Raw genomic sequence first — 26,062 nt, forward strand, 5'->3', positions numbered from 1 at the left:
TTGGCTTCCAGCGGTTCCTGGGGACCTTGGTACCCCTGGAGTTCGTGAACCTCTCCCTTGCACCTGGCTGCTTCGCTCCCCAGGCAGAACAGATGGACCTGGCTCTGGAGGGCTGGTGGTGGTGGGGGAGGTAGTGACCTCACATGTCCTGTACTGCTGGGTCTTTAACCGTTTCCTGGCTCTCCTGCCCCTCAGGATTATCGACAGGGGATCGGAATTACGTACATTGAGATGAACGTGGGCAACGTGAAGGACGTGGACCGGAGAGGATTTGATCTGACGACGCCGTACAGGATTTTCAGGTGAGGGCACAGGGCCCCATGGGCGCTGGTCCCTCCCTTGCTGTACTGTGTGGGCCTCACGCCAGCCACACTCCTGCGCTCTCTGGTGTCTCCCAGCTTCTTGGCAGACTCGGACCAGGAGAAGGAGGAGTGGGTGGAGGCCATGCAGCAGTCCATCGCCGAGGCCCTCTCCAACTCGGAGGTGGCGGAGAAGATCTGGGCGGTGGAGGCCAACCAGTTCTGTGCCGACTGCGGGTCGCCCAAACCTGACTGGGCCTCCGTCAACCTTTGTGTTGTCATCTGCAAGAGATGTGCAGGTATCGGCCGAGGCCGGGCGGGCGGGTGGACGGGGGCCATGGGGATGGTGGGCGGCTCAGCTCTGCAGAGGGGTCAGTGGCTTCAGCGGAGGCTCTCAGCTTCTCCAAGGTATTTCTTCCTCCACCTCCCGGACTGGGCCAGCCCTTCTGCCCTCCTTGGGAACAGCCTGGCTAGGGCAGAGCAGTGCCCCTCTCTGTGGTTTCCGAGGCAGGCTCCGGAGCTCACCCGAGTGGAATTTCCTCCTCCAGGGCAGACGGCCAAGCTTGGAAACAGGGAAATGCAGCGTCCTGATGCAGGGTCCATGCAGGAGCAGCTGCAGCCAGGTCCTCACAAGGCTGCGCATTGCCCAAGTGCCGTGCTCTGCTGGGGATCCCCAGAGCCACAGTGTGACCTCACCCAGCAGCTCAGCTGCCACAGCGCAGCCCGGAGGGCCCCTTGCGGCAGTGTCGGTTACCAAGTAGCTCCCAGCTGCTGAGCTTTTGCCAGCGTCGCTAAGTTGGCTGGACGTGTGAAACCAATCACCTCCCCTTATCCTGCTTCCACAGCTGTGCCAGCACCGCTCCCCCCACCTTCCCCCAGAGACACAGCTCAGCTGGCAGGCAAGAGCTTGGCTGGCTTAGCTAAAGCCACTCCAGCAAAACTCCCTGTGCCTGTGTACACGGCCTCTGTCCTCAGGGCTCTGCTGGCAGAGCTGTGCCCGGACGCTGTCTGGGCAAAGGCTCTGGAGTGAGGGCAAGCTCTGAGCTTCGCCCCAGTTTCTCTGTGCCCCAAATTTAGTCGTGCCCCATGCAACGTGCGCCTGGCACCAGCCACAGGCATTGCCGGCCCCTCCTCCGAATCTCCCAGCCCCGCACACCGACCGTCTCTGACCCCAAGAGCCCCAGTTGCTGAGTCCCTCCTGGCCCTGGAGGTCCAATGCCCTTACTCCCTGCTCCAACCACCAGCACCTTTGGCCTCCATCCCCTGCCCCTTGCTTCGCCTCCGGCCTGCAGCCCTGGTGGGCTGCACCGCTCCCTCTTCTGTCAGCTCGCCCGCCAGCCTCACTGTCTTGTTCCTGTCCCCCAGCTAATCCTGGTACGTGTTGGCAAAGCCCAGAGAAACTCGAGTGCCCTTTCCTGCCTAGAGAGGGGCCCTTCGGGATAAAGTCGGGGGAGGGATGCTTCCCTGGCACTTAGCCGGATAACCTCACTGTAGTGGGTGCTCTGTGACCCCCCTTCTGCAGATCGGGAAACTGAGGCAGGGAGGCTAACTGTCTAGCCCTCGGCACCGAGCGCAGCCATGGCTGGGAAGCCGAAATTCCTGGCTCTCAGACCCCCACCCAGGTTCCGAGGCTGTGCTGCTGTCCCTCACGTGGCATTTGCTTTCGCTTGTCTGACCCTCAGGGGAACATCGGGGGCTGGGGCCAAGCATCAGCAAAGTGCGGAGCCTCAAGATGGACAGGAAGGTGTGGACGGAGGAGCTGATTGAGGTACCGGTTGAACACATGGGGATGATTCTGGACTTCCGCAGGAATGTGCCTGGTTGCAGATAGCCGAGCTGCCCGATCAGTCACTGCCGCTGGGGCCAGGAGAGGGGGAAGGCGTTAATCACGTTCCTGCCCAGTTTTGTTTTGGAGGAGGCCAGACTGAAGGGTCTGAGTCAGACACATGCACAGGGAGCAGCAGGAAAACAGGGCTGGGGAGGGGGCAGAGCAGTCAAGTGGTAGATCCAGGTTCGGTGATTGCTTCTGGAATAACCAGCACTCGGAGGCAGAGGAGGGCCCGGGGACCTGTGTGTTGCTACTGCAGAAATCCCAAGGAGAGGTTTGTACCCAGCAGCGTGGGCTGAGGACCAGGGAGCCCTGTAATTTTTTTTTCCTCTCCATGGAACAGAATAATTTTTGTTGTGTGCACTGGCTCGAGTGCCAATGTGCACCACCAATAGAAACACAAGCTGCCGGCTCTGGCGCTCTGCTACTCAGCTGGGCGGCACCTGAATCTCGCCTGGGCAGCCGCCCAAGCGCTCAGCTTAGAGGGAACACTGCACAGGAGGTGAGAAGTGGGTGGAATCTCATCCCCTTCAGGGAGCTGGAGGAGGGTGGCCAGCCCCGCAGGGTACATCTCCGCTGCGTCAGAGGTGGGATTGCAGCCAATCCCTAAGCTAGAGCAGGAACTCGAGGGACAACAGCTGTGAAGTTGTGGCAGCGTGGGCTGGTCGTTGGACTGCAGGGTCCCCGGCATGGCTGTGTGGCCTGTTTCGCTGCCAGATGACTGCGGTTTGGCCCTGTGCTAGCCAGCTCAGAGCTGGCCCAGCTGTGTCTTTGAAACTGACTTCTGCTCAGTAGGTGGTAGGTCGCCAGCCTCAGCATGGCGATACTGTCACTTCAGGGACCGTCCCTTGCCCGGCCCCTGAGTCGTTCCCACCTGACCCCCGGCACTCCCTGCCCCACACAGGCTGCTCGGGCTCAGGGCCCCACACCCTTGAGCAGCCCCAGGCAGGGACTCAGCCTGCCCCGCCTTCTCCAGGACAATGGGACCTGGACACAAAGCATGGCATGCTGGGAGTTTCATCTGCTACCAGGGTGGCCAGAGCTTCCTGCAGCTTGGCCAGCGTCCAGCTGGATCGTGGCTGCGTCCGGCCTCTGCGCTCCAGACACCTCTCCCATGCCCCAGAGCCGGCTCCCGCCTGCGCCTGCTCCACACAGGCCCACCAGAAAAGCACTTCCAGCTGCTTCTTCCGAGCACGGGGTGGCACTTTCCTGCTCCCCCTCCTCTAAGGCCCTGGTGACACCCATTAACCCACTGTCTGGGTGAAATGCAGGGATCCTCAGCGACAGCAGAATGGGGAGGTGCCCCCGTACAACTCTTCACCCCAGCCCCAGCCCTGCACTGCCTAGCTCTGCTCCCGCAGGGAGAGCCAGGACCACTCCACTGCTGTCAGTTCCTGCTTACGCCTTCTAGCCCCTTCCCTCTACCCCCTCTGATACCTGCTCTCGCCCTATGGGGCGCAGCACTGGTGACAATGGTGTTCTTTGTGCACAAACCAGAACGCACAACCCAGCTCTTGTGAGACCCTACAATAACACACCAGAACGCGCAGCCCAGCCCTTGTGAGCGACCCTACAATAACAAACCAGCATGCGCAGCCCAGCTCTTGTGAGCGACCCTACAATAACACACCAGCACGCGCAGCCCAGCTCTTGTGAGACCCTACAATAACACACCAGCACACACAGCTCAGCTCTTGTGAGCAACCCTACAATAACATACCAGCACGCGCAGCTCAGCTCTTGTGAGCGACCCTACAATAACACACCAGCACGCGCAGCTCAGCTCTTGTGAGCAACCCTACAATAACACACCAGCACGCGCAGCTCAGCTCTTGTGAGCAACCCTACAATAACACACCAGCACACACAGCTCAGCTCTTGTGAGCAACCCTACAATAACACACCAGCACGCGCAGCTCAGCTCTTGTGAGTGACCCTACAATAACACACCAGTGCAGCCCAGCTCTTGTGAGCGACCCTACAATAACACACCAGTGCAGCCCAGCTCTTGTGAGCGACCCTACAATAACACACCAGCATGTGCAGCTCAGCTCTTGTGAGCAACCCTACAATAACACACCAGCACACACAGCTCAGCTCTTGTGAGCAACCCTACAATAACACACCAGCACGCGCAGCTCAGCTCTTGTGAGTGACCCTACAATAACACACCAGTGCAGCCCAGCTCTTGTGAGCGACCCTACAATAACACACCAGTGCAGCCCAGCTCTTGTGAGCGACCCTACAATAACACACCAGCACGCGCAGCTCAGCTCTTGTGAGCAACCCTACAATAACACACCAGCATGTGCAGCTCAGCTCTTGTGAGCGACCCTACAATAACACACCAGTGCAGCCCAGCTCTTGTGAGCGACCCTACAATAACACACCAGTGCAGCAGGGAGAACATCAGAAAGGAAACGTGCAACTCTGGCAGAGGTGACAGTGAGGCGCAAGGGCTTTAGGAACAATTTTGCTTTTCTGTAACCTGGAGCTGGAGCTGACAAGCCTGTGTGGGGCTCTGCAGATGTTATTCTGTGGCAGGAAGCGGGTGGGGGCTTGGCAGCCCTACATGCTGAGCTGCCAGAGCATAGGCAGTGTTCTCCGGGAGACGATCCAGGGGAGAGGTGCGTTGGGCCAGCCAAGGACCTCGGGGGCGTGTTCTGGGGAGCACAGTCCCAGCCTGGCTCATGGGGTGGAGATGAAGGCTGAGGGTCAGCTGGTCGCCGGGTCTGTCTGCAGACACACTGCTCTTTGGGTGAACAGCCAGTGGGACACCCACCTCAGTGCTGGGCCATTCCGTCACCAGCTCTGTCTCCCCGACCCCGGGCTCTTGTAGCAGCGCCCATCACCGAGGTCTCTTATCTCCACGCACAGGTTCATTGGTGGCCATGTCAAAGCCAGAAGGGACCATTGTGAGCTGCTCTGTAGAACGTGGGCTGTAGGACTTCCTGGAGATTATCTGCTTGTCTGTCTCTTTGCTCAGTTTGTACCAGCCCTACCAATGGGGTGGAGCAAGAGAGGCAACTGCCAGGGGTCCAGGGTTTCAAAGGCACCTCCCGGCAGCAGCGGCGGCTGGGAACTCTGGGCTCCTTTGCTATGCTGTGAGAGTGGCTTCTGAGGGCTGGGGCGCAGGTAGCGCTGTGCTCTGGGTGGTGCTAAGGGCTGACTGCCTTTGACCCCGCCCCCTCCACCTGAGACTCTGCCCCTTCCATCCAAGGCCCCGCCCCTTCCACCTGAGACCCCGCCCCTTCCACCCAAGGCCCCGCCCCTTCCACCTGAGACCCTGCCCTTTCCACCCAAGGCCTCACCCTTTCTGGGGATACAGAGCCGGGCTCTTCCTTGCCTTGATCCTGGGCCTGTATTGGCTGCTTACTACTGCCCCAAGTCCTTTGGGCTGAGTGGGTGGAACCAAGTCCCCTGTTTGCCATTGTGAGTCCCCCATCTCCTCTGCGTTAACAACAGGCCGGTTCGCGCTGTTTGCACCCTCTGAATGAGTCGCGCTAGGCCCCTGCCTCGCACCGTTTGTCTCCTGCCCAGCGGAGATCCTTGGCAAGGGCGATGGGGAGGCGGTGCAGCCCGCGCAGCGATACCAGCCTGTGCCGTTCACTCGGCTGTCGCTGTCGTGTCTCCCCAGCTGTTCTGCCAGGTTGGTAACGGCGTGGCGAACCAGTTCTGGGCAGCCAACGTGCCCCCCAGTGAGGCCGTCCATGCGGCAAGCGGGAGCCAGGAGCGGAGGCGCTTTCTCATAGCCAAGTACAAGGAGGGCAAATACCGGCGCTACCACCCACTCTTCGGGAACCAGGAAGAGCTCAACAAGGTTGGTCGCCTGGCGGTCTCGAGATCACGCTCGGGGAACGTTCGGAGGCTGGTCTGCTGGCCTCGGTCCCTGCAGCGGGTCACCATCATCTGGAGGAGGTGAGGCCTTCTGCACCTGGGGCCTGCAGGCTAATAGGCCTCCTCCTTCAACGCTGGGAAACTTAGGATTTTCCTCATTGTCTCCTGCCGTGGGAGCACCACGGACATGGTGCTCCCGCGTGTCAGCTGTGCACTCCTAAGCCTGGCTCTGCCGGACTGGCTCTCTGAGCTCTGCCCATTTGCCAAGCCCAAATGTCCACAGGCGGCTACGGATGTGGACTCGGGTTTTCTGTGGGGCCAGATACCCACAGCCCAGTCGATCGCAGTGGGAGCGGTGAGAGCTCAGACAATGGCCCATCTTGTGATCCTCTCACCTCTGCTCCTCTCTCCCTAAATTCTATGACTCTACAAAATCAGCTCCAAGGTCTGGCAGGCTGGGCTCCCAAAAGAGGCTGCCTGGCTCTCCACCTCAGTTTCCCCATCCATGAAATGGGAACGCTCCCATCTGACATACAAGCGCTCAGCATTATTATCAATGGTGTGTTGGGCTGTGTGCATTGTGTGTGGGGGCGGTGGGTGTGGCTCAGGTGGTTTGTCTGTTGCATGCTGAATTGTTGGTCTTCAGTAAGTAGATGTTAAAATGAGGCCTGGCCCCCTCTTAGCCTGAAGACCCCAGGGCACTCTCACACAAGCAGAGAGACTAGTCCAATTGTTCTGGCTAAATTCTAGTTAAGAAATATCATTTTGTCATTCACTGGTTGGTGTATGTTATTCAATAGCTGCTGGGTCCCACCCCAGAGGTGACTGCATTTCCGTGCAGGATGAAGTGATTCCTGTGTACCATCTGTAGCTTGCTTTGTGGTGAAGGGGGTCTTTGTAGTTGTCAGCTCTTTTCCTTAGCACCTGCAGTGTCCACTGAGCATGTAATCCCCGCGCGTTGGAGTAAACGAGTGCGTAAGGTCTCATGTTGCAGTCACCCAGAGAGGCAGTCGAAAGATCCCTTCCCCAGTAAGGATAAAGAATGTGGGGAAATGAACAGAAAGAACTTGAAATATTAGCGCGTAACCCAAACGATGGTTTAAGTGGTGACAAAGAGTCTAAGAGGGGTAAGTCTCATGACTAGAATATTGGTATAGAGGGAGCAGTCAAGTAGCACTTTAAAGACTAGCAAAATAGTTTATTAGGTGAGCTTTCGTGGGACAGACCCACTTCTTCAGACCATAGCCAGAAGAAGAAATGGGTCTGTCCCACAAAAGCTCACCTAATAAACTATTTTGCTAGTCTTTAAAGTGCTACTTGACTGCTTTTTGTTTTGATAGTGTATAGACTAGCACGGCTTCCTCTCTATTGGTAGAGAGGGTGTCCCAGGCCCTGCACCCCATCTGCAGTCAGATGTCACTCTCACTCAGCAGGGAGAACAGAAGGTTATTGGGCGACAGGGACACAGCGTAGAACAGACTTGTCAGCACAGAAACCAGAAGCCGTCAGTACAATGCACCTTGGGGAGAGGGGCCCAGAGGGGGTCCCCAAGCCAGGCCCTGGTTCTCCTTCCTCCCCCTCCAGCCAGACCTGACTGCCCAACTCAACAGCCCAGTTCTGATTCACACCAGCCAGGCCCCTCCTCCCTCCAGTAGTAGTAAGCTGTTATCTCCTACCTCACCAGCCACCAGAGGGCAATATGATTTGCAAATTGTACTGCCTAACTTCTGTTGCTTAATTCCTGTTAGTGGCTGGTCACACCAAATGGTGACGGTCTATTGGAACTCAAGTCGCTGCTTCAGAAGGGTTATTAGCTCTGTTGCCTCAGCCTCTGCTGGCTGAGGAGGAACTTTGTGGCTGGTGGTAGCAGTAGTAAGAACCAGAGGTGGGAAAAATTCCCCAAAAGTTACTTGAGTAAAAGTACAGCTACTTGGGCAGGGGGTGTGTGTTCTTAAATAAAAGTCACCGGCATCATCCGTAAAACTACTTGAGTAAAAGTACACATGCATGTGTGCGCCACGTCTCTATTGTACTCAAGTGCCCAGAAGTGAAAGCAGCTACGTTTTTACTCAAGTAACTTTTGGGATACTATTTCAACCTCTGGTACGCACTTCTGCTCTAAAGACCCAGCCATCAGAGGTGGGCTTGGTGTTACCCTGGCCACTCCTTCTTTCTAAATACTGCAGGGCAGCAGACAAAACCCTATGATATTGCTCAGAAAGAATTCTTCCAGGGCAGGCTATTTCCCAGGGGCGCCATCAGGGAGCTGACATACATTAGATGAGCACATTTCAGAGAGCTGCAGTGCTTGTCCCTTTCAAGAGACACCCCGAAGCCCTCCCGGGTAACTGCTGGTGACCGGAAAGCTGATTTTTTTTTCCACGCTCCAGGCAAAGTTGGGGGGATGGCAGGAGCGGGGAGCGTAATTAACTTTCGAACTCTTTCCTTTTGCTGCACACCCGGGTGGTGGTGAGGAGTGTGTGGGAGCAGCGACCGGGCTGGAGAACAACAGAAACTCGTCTGGCTGGATCAGATTGCAGCCGCTTTCTCTCCTGGGCTTTGTATTTTTGTTTGCTTAGAAAGTCCAGTCTCCTCCCTCAGCCGACTGACTGGGGCTGGCGGGGAGTCAGCAGGAGAGGAGCTCTGGAATGCCACATGCGGGCTTACTTGTTTTCTCCTGATCCAGAGCCTGCCGTCCCACCCTCTGGTTGTATGACTTCACCCCCGGCTCCTGAAGGAGGGATTAAAACCAAAGCCACTCCAGACTTTCTCCCCACTTTAAGCCCCTTTCTCTGCCTCAGCTGGCCTGCAGCCCAGCTCCCCACTGCAGCAGTCCTGGCCCGCCCCACGTAACTTTCAGCCTTTGTCGATATTTTCTTTCCAGCCTGCTTTGCTGAGCTCAGCTGGTAGCCGTCCCCTTTCCCTGGTTTTAGCTGGTGAGGGGGCTTGGCTGTATCAGGGTCTCCAGCAGCCGCTGGATTCATCTGTTGCCTTCCTTGCCCTGCTGCAGGCCCTGTGTGCTACGGTGACCACCAGTGACCTGGCTGAAACCCAGTCCCTGGTGTTCTGCGGGGCAGAGGTGAGCTGCTTCTCCGGGGACCCTGACTTCCCGAACCCCATCGCCATTGCGCAGCAGGCTGGACAGAGGCTGCAGATGGAATTCCTGCTTCAGAACAAAAATTCAGGTAAGAGGCACCCCGTGAGTGCGGGGGGACAGGGCTGAGGCCTCCAGCCAGGGCTTTGCGCAGAGTGGAGATCTGGGAATACAGCAAGCAGGGCCTGCCAGGTGGCAGAGCTTGCCTTGCCGGAGAGAGACGGGTGGGGCAGGCTAGTGGTTAGTGCATCTGACGTGGGCTCTGTTCTTGGCTCCGCTAACGGCGGCTTCAAGGTCACACACCAAATTGCTTCATGTCTCCGTGCCTCTGTTTCTCTCCTCAGTACAATAGGGCCAGGTAGGCTCATGTACCTCGCTAGTGAGTGGAGATGGGAAAAGTCCCCCAAAAATTACTTGAGTAAAAGTACAGCTGCTTTGGGGAAAATGTAATTAAATGAAAGTCAAAGTATCCTTCTGGAAAACTAAAGTAGTTTTCCAGACGGACGCCTCAACTTTTACTTAATTTCATTTTCTTCCCAAACAGCTGTACTTTTACTCAAGTAACGCTTCGGTGGGGGGCTTTTCCCACCTCTGCTAGTGAGACTTGATTTGCTATGTGTGCTAGGTGCTTTGAGATCCTCTCTGCTATAGAGGGGGGGCAGTGTGTTGATAGCAAAGTTGTTAGATGATATGTGTGATGTGCCTGCGGATGGCCTGGCCTGGGTCCTGTTTCTTGCTGTGCAGCTTCATCCTGGGCACATGGGTTTGAAGCATTAGCATCTGGTATGCTAGATACCCAGCAAAGCTCTTTGAGGCTGGGCTGTGCTGGCGCACAGGAGCCAGGGCTTTGGTTCTCTGGGTCCAGGGCTGTGCAGAACTGCATCCCTGACTCCACAGGGGAAGGACCGGATGTGGCAGCAGCACAGGGCTGTTGGGGTGCAGCTGAGATTTGGCATTCCCTGAAATCTGGCTAGCTCCAGTCAGGCTGCCTGGAAAAAGTTTTTCCCAACTCTCTGGAGAGATCAGTAAGGAAAGTGCCAGGCTGTAATGAGCCCAGGAAGTGGGTATGAACGAGGAGGGACCCGATAGGGGTGTACATTGATGTCAGCTGATAACACACATTTAAACCTGGGCTTAAAAAGTCCTTCTTACTCAGAGAAAAGGGAGCAAGCAGCCCAGCTGCCAAGGCAGCCGGAGTGGCTGTTTCTCGCTCACTGCTCTGCCGGCTGGTTGGAATCTGCCTGGAGCATCTTCCCAGGCTGCCCTAGCATGCCTCAGCAATCTACGGCAGCAAGCAATGGGAGGGAGCCCTGTGGAGACAGATCCAGCAGCTCCTCCCCGGGGGTCAGAAGTATGACCCTGTGTTACATCCGTGTGAGATGCAGAGGCTGCAGGCTTGAGTTAGCTCCTCTGGGGTGACTCCCCTGAAGTGGGAAGAGTGCCTAGGTGGCAGAAGGAGCTGCTGTTTCCCATTTGGCCTGGTTGCACTCTACCTGCTGTCAGTCTCATTCTTGGGGACACCCAGTGCAGAGTGACGCCTTCCAGCCTGCTGCTGGCAGCTGGGCAGATACCGGTGCTCTCAGCGTCTTCTCCTGTGGATAGCCATGCAAAGCTCCCACTGGCTGCTGTGGCCAGGGATAAACACCTGCTGTGCTATGGCTGTCATGGAGTGTGGGGTCCCCAGGCCCTGCACCCCATCGCAGGCGGATAAGACTGCCATTCAGCAGAGAGAACAGAAGATTATCAGGCGACAGGAACACAGCGTAGAACAGACTTGTCAGCTCAGAAGCCAGAAGCCATCAGAACAATCCACCTTGGGGAGAGGGGCCCAGAGAGGGTCCCTGAGATGGGCCCTGGTCCTCCCTCCGCCCTCTCCAGCCAGACCAGAATGCCCCACTCAACAGCCCAGTTCCAATTGAAACCAGCCAGGCCCTTCCTCCCTCCTGGATCCTGTTTCCCGGGGAAGAAGGGTGTCACCTGGTTGCCTAGGTTACTAAGAGCAGGTCGGGCCTGGCCTACAGGTGAGAACTGAACCCCCCACTCACCACTAGGCACCACTTCAGTGCCTGGGGAAACTGAGGCACCCACCTCGGGTTGTGACAACAGAGTAGGAAACACGCAACCCAACCAGGGGAATAAAATCCTCCCACCCCCACTTTGCCCCGGTGGCCCAGGTGGTTCTGACAGAGAGCTGCTGGTGGCTGGGCAGCAAGGTGATGGAGGGCCAGCAGCCCAGCCCTCAGATGATCACCCTTTAAGGCCGTGTTTTCCAGGGCTTGGGCAGCTGGCTGGGGGGAGCATGACCTATCAGCTGCCAGCTCTTGACCAGCGGGATGTTTTGCCATTGGCTACTCTGCGTTTCCAGGATAGGAGCTGAGCATTTCTGCCTCCCTCGTTGCTTTGCTCGAGTCTAATCCACGTAGCGGTGAGCACCCGAACTCCCAGCTGACTTCCCGCTCGGCGCGGCTCTACACTGAGCAGCGTTTGATGCTTCCTGAGCACGTCGAGCCATGTATGAGCCTGTCCTGACCTCTGGCGCAGCTTGCCCTCTGCACTTGCAGTATGCTCCCTCCCGACCCTGCAGCGGCACAAATGTTTCCCTGCCATCGCAGCCCGGGGGTCCTTGCTGTCAGAACCGTCACAGTGCTCCGGCATAAACGTCCACCTGCAAATGAGCGCAGATTTTGATTGGCTTCTGACCCCTCCCTCAGCTGCAGCGCTGGGTCCCTGGGACAACATTCTCAAGTCTGGAAGAGAGCAGCTAATTCTGAAGGGCTATTCCTGCTTCTTGCCTGCCTCTGGGGAGCTCCCCTTGATGCGGGTAGGGACCCAGGCATTGCAGAGGGGAAGGAGAGAAAATATCCATCATCAGAGATACAAGGCCTGCAGCACAGTGCGAAATGGAACAACAGCCGGGTCAATCTCTGCTATTGATCTCCAGTGTAAGCTAGAGACAGCTCGCTCACGACCCCAATGTTGAGGTGACCTGTAAAACCACTGGAGTTGCTGGATATATGGGGCATTGGGGGAGGGAGGGGAATCTGGCCCAACAAGTTCAGAAATGCAGCAAGAAAGTAAACCCAGCTGCTGGGAGCCCTCTCCCTGCTGCGCTCAGTGAATCAGAGAAATCTGAGCACTCTGAGGTCATCCAGGCCGTCTCCTGGGGACACTGGGCCTTGCCCCTGGCTGTTTGCACGCTGAGTGTGCGAGGCAGAGCACATTGCTGGCAAAGACAAGCGCCCTCTCAGGGAGGGCTGGGCAGATGGGGCTGCAGGTCAGGTTCCAAACTTGCACAGAGCAAGAGCCCGAATTCTCCACCCCTCTTGCACTGCAGGGTTCCCACAGGAGCAAAGGGGCTGGGTGCAGGGGATTTTCAGCCAGGCCAGAGAGAGAGAGCAAAGCAGAGAGCCAGCAGGCAGCAGGCCGAGGCAAAGGATGGAGACAGGCATCTGTAAGCTCTCCCGGGCTGGGCCCTCCTTCCTGCCCCCCTCTGTCCAGCCCTCCATCGGTGACAGCAGCATTGTACTTCTTACAGTACAGCCCCTTTCCAGCACAGATCTCTGAGCGCTGCACTGACCGCAGGAGAATTGCCCCAGGGGTGAAAAAAGTACCCCCAAAGTGACTTGAGTAAAAGTGCAGCTGCTTTCACTTGTGGATACTTGAGTACAATCAAGCTGTGACACATGGGCGCACTTTTACTTGAGTAGTTTTCCAGAGGGACACCAGTGACTTCTCCTTAAGTACACCCCCGCCTGCAGCTGCACTTTTACTCAAGTAACTGTTTGGGTACTTTTTCCACCTCTGCGGACGGGGAACTGAGTCCCAGAGCCAGGAAGCACCTTGGCAGTGCTAGGAATAGAACTGAGCTCCCCGCCCCTCCTGCCTGGGCCCCAGCTGCCCCAATCAGGGTTGGCATCCAAATATACTGACCCCTCCCTGTGGGCACACGCCTTCCCGCTGGGCCGGTCTTGCGGATGGTGGCCCTGAGTGGACACCAAAGAGCTGTGAGCTTGTGAGAGCAGCTTTGGCAGCAGGCCTGGCCACCCACAGGATTTGGCCTGTGGCCTTCTGGACGGGGACTTCTTTGGCAAATGAAATTTAATGTGGGTAAGTGTAAGGTAATGCACGCTGGAAAAAATAACCCAAATTACACGTACAATGTGATGGGGTCAAATTTAGCTACGACAGATCAGGAAAGGGATCTTGGAGTTATAGTGGATAGTTCTCTGAAGACATCCATGCAGTGTGCAGCGGCAGTTAGTAAGGCAGATAGGATGTTAGGAATTATTAAAAAAGGGATCGATAATAAGACAAAAGATATCATACTTCCCCTATATAAAACTATGGTACGCCCACATCTCGAGTACTGCGTGCAGATGTGGTCTCCTCACCTCAAAAAAGATATATTGGCATTAGAAAAGGTTCAGAAAAGGGCGACTAAGATGATTAGGGGTTTGGAACGGGTCCCATATGGGGAGAGGCTAGAGAGACTGGGACTTTTCAGTTTGGAAAAGAGGCGATTGAGGGGCGATATGATAGAGGTATATAGAATCATGAATGGTGTGGAGAAAGTGAATATAGAAAAATTATTTACCTTTTCCCATAATACAAGAACTAGGGGACACCGAATGAAATTGATGGGTAGTAGGTTCAAAACTAATAAAAGGAAATTTTTCTTCACACAGCGCACAGTCAACCTGTGGAACTCCTTGCCCGAGGAGGCTGTGAAGGCCAGGACTCTATTAGGGTTTAAAAAAGAGCTCGATAAATTTTTGCAGGTTAGGTCCATAAATGGCTATTAGCCGGGGATAAAGTATGGTGCCCCAGCCTTCAGTACAAGGGCAGGAGATGGATGGCAGGAGATAAATCACTTGATCATTGTCTTCTGTTCTCCTTCTCTGGGGCACCTGGCATTGGCCACCGTCGGCAGACGGGATGCTGGGCTGGATGGACCTTTGGTCTGACCCAGTATGGCCATTCTTATGTTCTTATGTTCCCTCCGTGGTGTGTAAAACGCTGAGCATGCTGACAAAACGCTCATTAGAGAGAGCCACCCTTTGCTCTAATTCTGGAGCACTTTCCCTGCGAGCAGCTTGATGCACGGCACAGACATGGGTAATTTCAGCTTGGGCTGCGTCTCTGGGAGGACAGGATAGCCTGTCATCTCTCTTTGACAGCTAGGGACACTGAGGCATGGCGCGGTAGTGGGACTGAGCCAAGCAGCCTGTAGCAGAGCCGGGAAGAGAGACTCACTCCTCATGCCCAAGCCAAGGTCTCAGCTGCAAGACCCTCCACCTGGTGAGGACAGTCTCTTTTCCCTCTGGAAGCTCAGCAGTGAATGCAGTGTTGGAGTGGCGGGGAGTGAGGAGACAGCTGGTTTATGTTCACTAAACCAGGCCCTTCCCGCTTCCGGTCTGCGTCGCTCACAAACCCGTTCCTCCGGCTGGCTGGTAACACAAAGGAGCTGTCAGCTTGGTGAGCCGAGCTCCAGTGGATCGTGCTGGCTCCTTGCACTGAGCAGAGCAAGGACAAGGGGCAGTAACAGCTGAGCCTCTCCGGTCTGGCCCCAGCCATTGTGGTGGGGCTCCGACAGCCTGGCGATGGGCTGTAATCCTCACGCAATCCACCTGCCCCAGAAGAATGCTCTCTTCTACTCTGGTACCATCCCAGCCCCCGAGTCAGCCACCAGGCCTGTCTCCAAGCGGGGAGACCTCTGTGCCAGGGTGTCCTTCAGTCCTGAGCAGCCGAGCAGATGACCCATTGCAGTGGTGCTGCCAGGGGCTGGGAGACCTCGTACCTGGGCATGAACCCAGGGCAGCGTTCACTGGGCGTGAGCTATTCCTAGCGTTCAATATAGCAGCCTGAGGGCTGGAGCCCGAGGCCTGTGCCCCGCTACGGGGCTGGCGGAAAGAGCTGGGCGTAGCTGGGGACGCTGACTGGAGCAGGAGTACGGCTACAGGCAGCCTTCAGTGGAGACAGCTCTGTGGCTGAGTCCTTTTAGATCTCACTCTTGCCTCACTGCTTTGACCTCCAGCCTCGGACCTTTGGGGGACACTGTACCCCAGGGGAAAGTGGCTGCCCTGACAGAAAGCCCAGCCTCCAGCCCCGGCAAGCCTGCGCCTGGCCTGAGCCAGCCTTCCCGTCACTCGAGCCCCCCAGCCTGGCGGGAGAGCTGGTTTCCCACACACCTGGGCTTTGGCTCGTGTAAGCGTTTACAGAGCGGGGCCCTAAAGAGCTGCCCCTGGGCTAGGCAGCCGGTGCAGGGGTAGGCTGGAGGGAGGTGCCCCCCTGGAAGGCAGCTCGGGTCAGGATGTGGGTTGCAGGAAGTGACCTGCATGTCCCTGGGGGGGTGGCAGCAGGGAGGTGGGGGCTGAGGGTGTGGGGGCAGCAGGAGGGACTGGGGGTGGGGGGGCGTCAGCCTAGGCAGAGGAAGCTGGGGACTGAGGTCTGTTGGTTGGCAGCTGAGGGGTGAACACATCTCCCTGGGGCAGGCTGGGTGGCTCAGAGCTGGGATACCGCATCTGCGTGTCTGTCCCTCTCCCCCTGCCCTGCTGAGGCTGTAGGGTCTGAAACAGACCATCTGCTGGCTGTTCGTGGCATCCTCAGGGAAGCCAAGAGCAAACTGAGCCAGGGAGGCTGAACCTCTCTCATCCATACCGGGCAAGATGGGGTGCCCCTGCCGTAAGGGTGGGGAGGGTTCTGGTCTCTGGGGCTGCCCGGCGCTGTGCAGAAGAGTGACCCTCTGCAGAAAGCAGCGTCTAGCCTGTGGCCAAGCAGCTGTTACCCTAGGAAGCTGGTGGGTTTTCCCGACTGCCCTGAGGTTGCTGTTTGCCAGGCGTCACCCCTGCCATAGCCAAGCCTGGCTCCCTGTTCAGATCCCTCCCCCGCGGGGCACGGCACACACCCCAAAGCCTTTCCTGCCTTTGTGACTGCAGAGATCCCACGGGTGGAGCTGGGGAGCGGCGAGGAGAAGCACTACTCAGTGGTCCTGCCGTCCGTCACGCACAGCGGCTTCCTGTGCAAGACGCCCTCCATGGCCAAGCCAGTGCAGGAGCGGAAATCCCAGGAGGGTAGGTGCTTCCGTGGTCCCCTGCCAGGGAGAGGAGCCCGGTGGGGACGGGGCCACATGGCACGGCGCAGCACCTGTGGCTGTGTCCTGGGGCTCAACCCTGCCGTGTGTAGGAGAGCCAGCAGGTGAGCTGTATGACTTGCAGCTGTTGGCTCTGTGGCTTGGCTAAGTCTAGGTCACAGTAACAGAGAAGGAGCCGTGCTAGTCAGTGTCTCTCCGGGTTGGTTTGGCCGTGCGGCTTTGACCTTTGCCTTGCAAAACCAATCAAAGGCCGGGCTTTTTCACACGCCCTGGCGGAGCTCAGTGCTTCTGGAAACCACGGAGGTCCAGAACTCAGCAAGATCCCAAACAGGACCACACATTCCCATGGACCCAGAGCGAAGCTTATGAAGGATCACAAGTTCATTGGCAGGAATCCAAAACCTCCCGATCCCAGGTTTTAGCTGTCTCTAGCTATGGCAGGCCAGGAGGAGACCCCTGTGTGGGGCAGGTTATTCCACTCTGAGGCCCTTCGTTAATAAATAATAAATCATAACAATCAAAGGGGTCTAAGACAGAGCAGAGACCTGGCCCTGTGGTGCAGACAGCAGAAAATACTCAGACAGACAGACACACAGAGACACAAGCGCTCGGGGAGCCTTTGGAAATAGCTGTGACACAGGCTGTGTGGGACGTCACACATCGCATCAGCCTAGCAGAAGCTGTAGTTGCTCTTAGCTCCTGGTAGCCCAGCAGAGGCCACCCATGGTGGGAGTTGGAGCTGGAGTCCTGCCTGCACATCATGAACACAGCTGTTTATGTGTTAGGCCAGTGCCAGGACCAGGGGTGTCTCAGAGGGCAGAATTTGGCCGATAGACCCTTTGCTGGCAGTGCAGAGGTGTGGGGAGGGAAGATCCTGGCCTGGCTCAGTTCCTGGGGGCATTTGCAAGCTTGGTTGTTGGACAAACCATTTTCTCCTTGGGAACTGGGCGGGTTTTGTGTGGAGGATGTAAATCACGGTAAACGCTGCAGCACTTTTAACTCCTCTGCCCTGTAGAGTTCAGCCGCCGCTGGTGCACCCTCAATGACAGCATCTTCAGCTACTACGAGAACAACCGCAACCCTCTGCCTAACGGCGAGATCAAAATGGGGGAGATCGTGTGCCTGGTGAACAATCCTCCTGGCACCCACGGGTAAGGGTCTGCCCACCCGGCATGGCCCCCAGGGTCCCCAGCTGCAGTAGTACGCTGTAGGGACTGGAAGCGTAATGACCCCTCTCCGGTGACCACTGGAGCAGCACCCAACAACCTGTAGCCAGATGTTCCATGTGGCTTGGGCCCTACCAAATTCATGGTCCATTGTAGTCAATGTCATGGTCATAGGATCTTGAAAATGGTAAATTTCATGATTTCAGATCTTTAAATCTGAAATTTCACAGTGCTGTGATTGTCGGGGTCCTGACCCGCACATGAGTTGTGGAGGGTCACAAGGTTATTGTAGGCGGTTTTGCAGCACTGCTGCCCTGATTTCTGTACTGTTGGTGGTGGTGGCGCTGCCCTCAGAGCTGGGCAGCTGGAGAGCAGTGATTGCTGGCTGGGAGCCCAGCTCTGAAGGCAGAGCTCCCGCCAGCAGCAGCACAGCAGTAAGAGTGGTGGATGTGGTACGTCCACCCTTACTGCTGCATTGCTGCTGCTTCCTTCAGAGCTGGGCGCCTGGCCAGCATTACAACCACTGCTCTCCAGTTGCTCAGCTCAGCTCAGCGCAGAAGTAGTGGCAGCAGTACTGTGACCCTCCTAAAATAATCTTGTGGTCTCCTGGCAACTAACTCCCTTGTAGGTCAGGACTCCCAAGTTGAAAAACGCCGGTCTCGCCTGTGGAATCTGTACAGTATAGGGTAAATGCCCACAAAAGGCCAGATTTCATGGGTGGGTGCCAGGTTTCACATGGCTGTGACTTTGGTAGGGTAAAGCCCTCCCTAGAGGAGTTCTCAAAGGAGTTCTCCAAGGTAATTGCTAAGGGTTCTGAAGTTGCTTTAGCGAGTTCCTTAAGTACCGTTGGATGAGTTTCACCAAGCCCTGCTGGTGGAATACATAATTAACTTCAGTCTTTAACGTGATTTGGCTTGTGTGCCTTCCCACGGGTTGTCAGGAGCAAATGCGTTGAGTATCTTAGGGTTACCATATTTGAACTTTTAAAAAAGAGGACACCCCTGAGAGGGAGTGTGTCTGTATCAGCATCTACCAACGCCCATCGAATTAATGTACTGTAGGTACAATAACACGTTAATACAGTGTGAGCTGATAGGTACTGATACAGACACACTCCCTCTCGGGGATGTCCTCTTCTTTAAAAGTTCACATATGGTAACCCGACAGTATCTGTCACTATTAACTTTGTTAGTGAAAACTGAAGCAAAATATGCACGAAAGAGCTATCTTTGCACCATTAGCTATTAGCTCTCCTTCCCCACTGAGCAGAAGACTGGCACTTTCCTTCATTTTCCTCTTGCTGCTAATGTATTGCAAGAATCTCTTCTTGCTGCTGTTCATGTCCTCGACCAGGTGTAACTCAGTCTCAGCCTTTCTGACTGTGTCCCTGCACGTGTACTATTCTTCTGGGCTCTTCCTCAGCAGTTGGACCAGATTTCTACCTTCTGTAGAATTGCCTTCCGATTTTCAGGTCATGAAAGAGCTCCAGATGGGGCCCTCTTGACCAATTACTGTTTTTTCTCTCTTTCCTTTGCATTGGAATATCTTCATCATCATCATCATCGACAACCGTGGTCTCAGCGCCTGTTGGTGTCTGATGCCTCTCTCACTATTTCCTTCCATCGTCCCCTGTCCAGTGCAGAGTGGCTTCGTTTCTGGAGACTGTATTCTACATTGGAATAGTTGGCAGTTGCGCCTTTAATATTGTTTCCTTGTGGAGCTGTCAGCTCTCTTGCCCTTCTTTCTTCCCATAGGACCTCACCAGTTCACGTCAAATCTAAAACGGCTCCTCCTGGTTATGTCCTCTGCTGTCTAGAAGAAACTGGTGTCCTTGATACAGCCAAAGAATTTACTGGAGATTTTGCGTTTTGCTGTATTACATTCCCAAGAGCGGTCTGGGTGGTCGAACTCCCTGTTCCTACCAGGTCCCATGGTTTGGATAGTTCTACACCTGCCCCCTCCTCCTGTAACTTCCCAGCAGCATCCTGCGTCTTGCAGAGCTGCCTTCGCAGTGACACCCTCTTTGTGATCAAGAGAGCAGGGCCTGACCCCCAGCAGATGAGTGTGTCCCAGTAAGGAATGGTTTGGAGTGAAGATGGAGACGTGACCAGGCAGGGCTGAAGGTTAAATGAAACCTTTGGTGAACACGTCTCCTTCCTTCCTTCTTGTGTTCTCGCTCTCTCATTTGTGCAGCTTTGAGAGCACGTTTGAGCTCTATATCGAGGCAGAGAGACTCTATCTCTTCGGAATGGATAACTCAGAGGACATTCGGAAGTGGGTGAAGTCCATAGCCAAGGTAAGGGGAAGGAGAGTGCTGAGAAGGGGGCAGTGGATGTGCTGGGGGTTGACCCCTGTCTGGATATGGATGGAACCGGGGCTCCAAGGCAGTTCCCATGGGGAGGCCTGGCACAGGGCTCTCCGGTGGGCAGCTGGGTGAGGGGAGGGAGTCTCAGGATGGGGATGTGTTCCCTGCTGCATGGTCTTGTCCCTTCATATCACTTGAGGGCCCACAGTGTGGCTGCCTGCCTGGGCCCAAAGGTGGAAGCTCCTCCAGAGGGAGTTTGACAGTGAGAATTCCCTGACGGGTGTGGAACGTCTGGGCCGTCCTGACCCATGCGCAGAACATGCTGTAGTGGAGGACAGCAGGAAATACGGGGCACCAAACTGCCCCAAGTTGCACGGTGCCTTAGGGAGATGTGTGCCGGCAGCCCCCCAGGCTCATTTCCCACCCTTCTCCTGCAGGCTCAGCGTAGGGGCTCTGGCAGCTCCCTGCCACCCCTGCTCCGCATCCCAGGGCTCCAGCAGCCCCCCAGCCTCATTTCGCCCCCTTCTGCCTGCAGGCTCAGTGTCAGGGCTCTGGCACCCCCAGCCCCAGCCCCCAGCCACCTTCCAAGGGCTCAGTGCCCAGCCCTGCTCACTGATCCGAGCCATGTTCTCAGGGCCAGAGGTCTCGTGACGCAGGGCAGCCGTGCAGCGGGTGACTAGAGAGAAGCGGAGCTTTCCTCATAATAGCGTCGCTTCTCTCCGGCTGTGTGGTGCCTGCACCTCCTTCCTGGCCTTGCTCCTGCACTGCCAACTCCTCCTGGACCGCATGGACCAGGCACCATTGCAGTAAATGGTGTCCAGTCCATCCGGTCGGGAGAAGTGGCAACCCCTTTCCCCACAGCTTCAGCCCCCCTCTCCCAAGTACCTCACCTCTGCACTGGTCCCAGTCCTTCCTCCCAGCTCTGTGAACCTCCGGCTTAGTCCCCCTGAGGCCTGGGGAGTCAGATTCAGGGGCTGTGAGCAATGTCCTGTTCGTGTGACCCGCCCCCTCCGTCACTGCCCGGACGTGGGCACCCTTGGGCACAGAGGGGAGAATTCCCGGCACATCGGGCTGCGGTGCAGGGCTGCGTTGGGGTGGCATCTCCGCAGCACATGCTGCTGCAGAGATTCCAGAGCCCTGGCCGCCCAGCTGCCCTGGGAAGCTGCTTTCAGAGCAGCCACTGCGGCTGCTCTACTTCAGGCCTGGTGCTGCTGCAGCTGCCCTAGAATCCAGGGGCACCAGGGCTCCTCCTGCTGGCCCCCTGCTCCCGCCGCGGTGCTCCCGCTGGAGGTGCAGCTCCCCGGTGGGCTCTACGTCCGGTTCCTCGTGCTGTGCATTGTCAGGTGGCTGTAGAGGCACGCGGGGGCTCATGACGTCTCGTCTCTTCCCCCTCCCTGGCTGCTGCCCTCCGCTCAGGCCTTCGTGGCCCCCCACGCAGAGGAGCTGCTGAACCATGACTTCGAGCGCGTCGGGCGGCTGCACTACAAGGGCGGGCTCAACCTGGAGCGGGCCAAGGAGGGCTGGTTCGCCCTCGCCCAGTCCACCCTCTACGCCTTCTTCGAGGACAGCGACAGGGAGGAGCCGCTGCACCTGAAGAAGCTGCAGGAGCTCTGTACGTGTCCCTTCCCTTCCCGCTGTCCGGCTCACCCTCCCTGAGGCCCCGCGGCCTTGACGCTCCCTGGGCCTTGCAGCCGTCATCCCCTCCCATCCCAGGCTCGTCCCGTCCCATCCCCTTGCCACATTAAAGCCCAGCTCTGCGAGTCTGGCAGGCCGCTGGGGTCATCCAGAACGATCTGCTTAGACAGCGCCTGGGAGCCTGCAGCGGCTCGGAGCGTGTTACAGGCTGGGCTCGCTCCACCAGTGCTGAAGTGCAGCCGGTTCTGGGGCGTGGCCTGCAGCCTGTTCTCTGCTAGCGATGCTCCACGATTACATTCTGAGGAGGCGTGGGGAGGGAGACGCTCCCCTGGTGGAATGCAAAGGCAGAAGGGCAGTGGCCCGGGCTGGAGGGGTTAACACCCGTGTCCCCCAAGCCACACTGGGGGAGTTGAGTCAGTGAGGGGCGCATGCCCCCTGCCGCCCAGTTATCCTACGTACCCTCCCGAGAGAATTCTCCTAGCGCCACTCTCCCTGGGCCCTCCCTCCCTGCAGCACCACTGTGGGGTCCCCTCAAGTCAGCACCTCTGTTTGCAGCTGGTCCTCGGGCGGTCGGGGTTTCGCCAGGAGAACCTGGCTCCTGCCTCCTGCTAGCTGGGGGGGCGAGGGGGGCGAGCTTCCCGCGAACTCACGCCCTCTTTGCTTTCCGTTGCGCAGCCATCCAAGGGGACAGCCTGGTGCTGGTGGAGAGAAGGAGGTAAAAGAACTGTCCGTGGTCTGTCTCGTGCGGGTCAGGCTCGAGGGAGGAGTCCTTTGCTGCAGCCTGCAGCGGGGTTTTAATGGAGAGCAGAAGGGGCCTAGAACTGCACCGGAGGTGGGAGGGGGACGAGACGGGAACCTGCCTCACCCCCTTGGTCATATCTTAGCCGAGGGAGCAAGTGGCCACCCCCGATAGCTGCTCAGCGCCTCCCCTGAAAGGATCTGGTGGCTCTCACCCGGCTTCGGTGGGGCGGGTATCCGGCTCGGCATGGCCACCTCTGCCACTGGTGACCTGCACCTTCTCTCTGCTGCCGGCAGAAGGCACAGAGGTTGCAGTCCTGCCAGGACCCAGCACATTGCAGTGGGCAAGGCTGGGGGCGGCGGTGGCAGCATGAAGAGCTGGCTGCCCAAGGCTGGTCGCTCTGCACCTTCTGCCTATCTCTTGAGTGGGCTCCGGCCGGGGTGCTGCAGCCGTCGGTCTCTGCAGCCCTGTTTACTCCCGGCATGCCTGGCAGTCCCGGCTGCTGTTCTCCAGCTTAGGGGCTGTGCTTGTCTCCCAGGACGCTCTACATCCAAGGGGAGAGGAAGCTGGATTTCTCAGGCTGGGTGGCTGCCATCCAGAAGGCTGCGGGCAGCTCCGGCGACACCTTGTCCGAGCAGCAGCTCACGGAGTCGGACATCCCCGTCATTGTAGACAGATGCATCGATTACATCACGCAGTGCGGTACGCCCACGCCCAGCAGTTCCCGCTCTGTGGGGCGTGGCAGGCCCTCGCCCGGCAGGGGCACTGGGGGCACCTCTGCAAACCCCGGCCCGAGAGATGGGTCGGTCCTGGATTGGCCATTGAGAAGCAATTACTCCTCACCTCCTTGACCCAGCCCTTTCATGCTGGTGAAGGCTGAGGGGTTCTGCCTTCCCCTGCAGCAGGGGGCATGGGTCCCTGGCAAGTCTAACCTAGTGTCAGGGGAGGAGTCTCCATCACTCAGACTTCAGACCATGACTTGACAACATCAGTAGCTCAGCCAGAGGGTAGGGGCTAATGACACCAGTGAGTGGGCAAGTTCTGAGGTCTCATGGGCAGAGATCTCCCCTGTAGCCACCCATTCCTTGGCTGGCTGCCCCATCTCCACCCAAGAGCAGGATCTAGAGCCCCTGGCGTCCAGAGGAAAGGCTCCCAAGGGCTAGCCTGGGCTTTGGATTTAGCCCCAAGGCTCCTACAGAAATCGGCAGTGGCCACCAGGCACCTTTGGGGAGGGGCCTCTTGCTCCCTAGCTCTTTGTGCTTCCCGTGGGGCTGTGTGCATCACTAAACCTGTGTGACTTCTCCCCCTCCAGGGCTGACCTCGGAGGGGATCTACAGGAAGAGCGGCCAGAACTCCAAGACCACCAGCCTGCTGGAGATGCTCCGGAAGGACGCTCGCAGGGTCCGGCTCAAGGAAGGGGAGCACCAGGTGGACGACGTCTCCAACACGCTGAAGAGGTTCTTCCGGGACCTTGGTGATGGGCTCTTCACCAAAGATTACTTCCAGGACTGGCTGAAGACAGCAGGTATGGGTCACGGCCGTCCTCTCCTTGCAGAACGGGTGTAATGTCTGCACCATGGGTGACCAGTACCCAGACCCCGGGATCCAGGGGTCTCTTCTGGCCAGTCCATAACCCTGTGCGCCTGGTACAAGGGTCAGCATTTCAGTGAGACAACGGGAGCTGGGAGGGTGGTTAGTGGGGAGTCCAGGTCATTAACATGTGACCTGCACAAATTTCTATATCCCTTCCACACTCAGGGACACACACACACCGTTACCCAGTCGGTGGGGCCCAGGGTGTGACCTTGTTGATTTAAACTCCCACCCTTACCCGATTCCTAGGGCTTAGCACATAATTCCCTGTGGGAGTGCAGGATCTGTGCCACTGAAAAAGCCTTACACACTAATATTCTTATTCTCTGTTTACAATTGCCGAGCAAGCAGAATACATGCTAAGCGCTCAGTATCATGCTCACCACTCCTGATCAGGCAGGCAGGCGGACTTCCATTATTGGGACAGACAAAGTCACCCTCTGGATGCTGGTTGCTGCACCTTGGGGTCTTGGGGAGAGTCCTCCTTAAGGTGCTCCTTCTTCCATCTTTCCTGCTTGATGTTCTTTCCTTCCTTCCTTTTCCTTCTTCGACCCCAGTTTAAGCAGCGAAACTTGAGTCCTGCTTAGCTCTACCTCAACCAATTATTTCAGTATCATTTTACTAACCAATCATAAGCAATCACCCTACTGTAACAGAATTACCTAGCCAATCATAACCCACCACCTCAACTGACTTACGCCTGGCAAAATTAATTATACGGCAGACAGGACAATTACAAACCAGACAGAGATTATACAGAAAGGTGAAGATCATCATCATAGAATGGGGATTCCACAACCTCAGCTATCGAAAAGTCATTGCTTGCCAGAGGAAATGCTGTTAACTAACAAAACAAAAAAGCAGTCAAGTAGCACTTTAAAGACTAACAAAATAATGTATTAGGTGATGAGCTTTCATGGGACAGACCCACTTCTTCAGCCCATAGCCAGACCAGAACAGACTCAATATTTAAGGGACAGAGAACCAAAAATAGTCATCAAGGTTGACAAATCAGAAAAAAGATGATCAAGGTGAGCAAATCAGAGAGTAAAGGGGCAGAAGGTGGGGGTGGGGACTCAAGAATTAGATTAAGCCAAGTATGCAAAAGAGCCCTTAAAATGACTCAGAAAATTCCCATCCCGGTTCAAACCAGGTGTTAATGTGTCAAATCTGAATATAAAAGAGAGTTCAGCAGCTTCTCTTTCAAGACTGTTGTGAAAATTCCTCTTCAATAAGATGCAGACTTTTAAGTCATTAACAGAATGGCCCAGTCCACAGGTTTGTGGATCAGGAGCGTTTTTATGTCCGTTTTGTGCCCATTAACTCTTTGTGTAAGAGAGTTTGAAGTCTGACAGACAAAACGGACATGAAAACACTTAACGCTCAAAAGTCTGCGTCTTACTGAAGAGCAGAGCTGGTGCCGGCGGCCGCTGCCCCATAGCTGGGTTCTGCTGCCACCTGCTGGCTCTTCTGTGGTACTGCCAGGCTGGGGAACAGCATCTGGGCTGCAGGTGTTCTCTTCGGAGAACTCTGGGCAGGTTGAGGCCTCTGGATCCAGGGTTAGGAGTGGCCAGGTGCAGGCAGGGCCCTGAGTCCCAGGAGGAAGAGCCGGATGGAGTGGGGATCGCGGCCTGGGAACCAGGCCCTTCTGCAGTGGGCTGGTTGGGAAGGGCAGAGTCTGTCAGTGGGGCGGGGCTGAGACGCAGGTGAGTGTTGGATCTTCAGCCTTTTTGGGGTTGGTTTGCTCCTACTTCTGGGGCTTTGCAGCCTGTCAGAGGGCCGAGGCAATGCATCAGCTCACCCAGCGCAGCAGAAAGGGCGCTGGAGCCTTCATCCCTTAGTACTTGAGCTGCCTAGCAGCCCCAGCCCTTGGGAGCGGTGACAGGCTGAGATCGGAGTGGCTGTCCCTCACCTCCCAGGGCCCTGGGTGATGAAGTGGGCTGTGAGGATTTTCCCTGCGTTAGGTTACATGTGTTTCCTGGTGCCCTGTAGTCATGCCAGGTGGGTGCCTCAGTTTCCCTAGACACAGCATGAGTGCACGGTGGTGAGGGGAGTTTCAGTGGGATGACTTCGCACACATGGCCCAGGCCCTCCCTGCTCTTTGTAACCTAGGCAACCAGGTGACACCGTTCTTCCCCCGGGAAACAGGACACAGGCGGGAGGAAGGGCCTGGCTGGTGTGAATCGGAACTGGGCTGTTGAGTGGGGCAGTCTGGTTTGGCTGGAGAGGGAGGGAGGAGGACCAGGGCCTGGTTCGGGGACCCCCTCTGGGCCCCTCTCCCCAAGGTGGATTGTACTGATGGTTTCTGGTTTCTGTGCTGACAAGTCTGTTCTACGCTGTGTCCCTGTCGCCCGATAACCTTCCGTTCTCCCTGCTGAGCGAGAGTCACACCTGGGATTCCCCTTCCCAAGTGGGGCCACCCCTCAGCCGCAGCAGGCAGCCATGCTCTGCCACACCCTCTCCTGCCTGCATCTGG

General features: G+C 56.7%; 1 protein-coding gene across 11 annotated transcripts in view; it reads left to right on the forward strand.

Annotated features, from left to right (window-relative positions):
- Nucleotides 1–26,062, forward strand: part of ARAP1 (ArfGAP with RhoGAP domain, ankyrin repeat and PH domain 1) — a 225,839-nt gene that overhangs the window by 172,785 nt on the left and 26,992 nt on the right. For all 11 annotated transcript variants that reach the window (XM_075017667.1, XM_075017270.1, XM_075017578.1 and 8 more), the window contains 12 exons: nucleotides 196–302; nucleotides 399–598; nucleotides 1,982–2,067; nucleotides 5,765–5,947; nucleotides 8,975–9,149; nucleotides 15,994–16,128; nucleotides 17,164–17,299; nucleotides 19,508–19,610; nucleotides 21,036–21,231; nucleotides 21,930–21,969; nucleotides 22,532–22,695; nucleotides 23,306–23,518. In XM_075017667.1, the coding sequence (XP_074873768.1) occupies nucleotides 196–302; nucleotides 399–598; nucleotides 1,982–2,067; nucleotides 5,765–5,947; nucleotides 8,975–9,149; nucleotides 15,994–16,128; nucleotides 17,164–17,299; nucleotides 19,508–19,610; nucleotides 21,036–21,231; nucleotides 21,930–21,969; nucleotides 22,532–22,695; nucleotides 23,306–23,518 (1,738 nt within the window). The remainder of the gene's footprint in view (nucleotides 1–195; nucleotides 303–398; nucleotides 599–1,981; nucleotides 2,068–5,764; nucleotides 5,948–8,974; nucleotides 9,150–15,993; nucleotides 16,129–17,163; nucleotides 17,300–19,507; nucleotides 19,611–21,035; nucleotides 21,232–21,929; nucleotides 21,970–22,531; nucleotides 22,696–23,305; nucleotides 23,519–26,062) is intronic.

The sequence above is a fragment of the Carettochelys insculpta genome, chromosome 1, assembly GCF_033958435.1.
Source record: "Carettochelys insculpta isolate YL-2023 chromosome 1, ASM3395843v1, whole genome shotgun sequence".
NCBI lineage: Eukaryota > Metazoa > Chordata > Testudines > Carettochelyidae > Carettochelys > Carettochelys insculpta.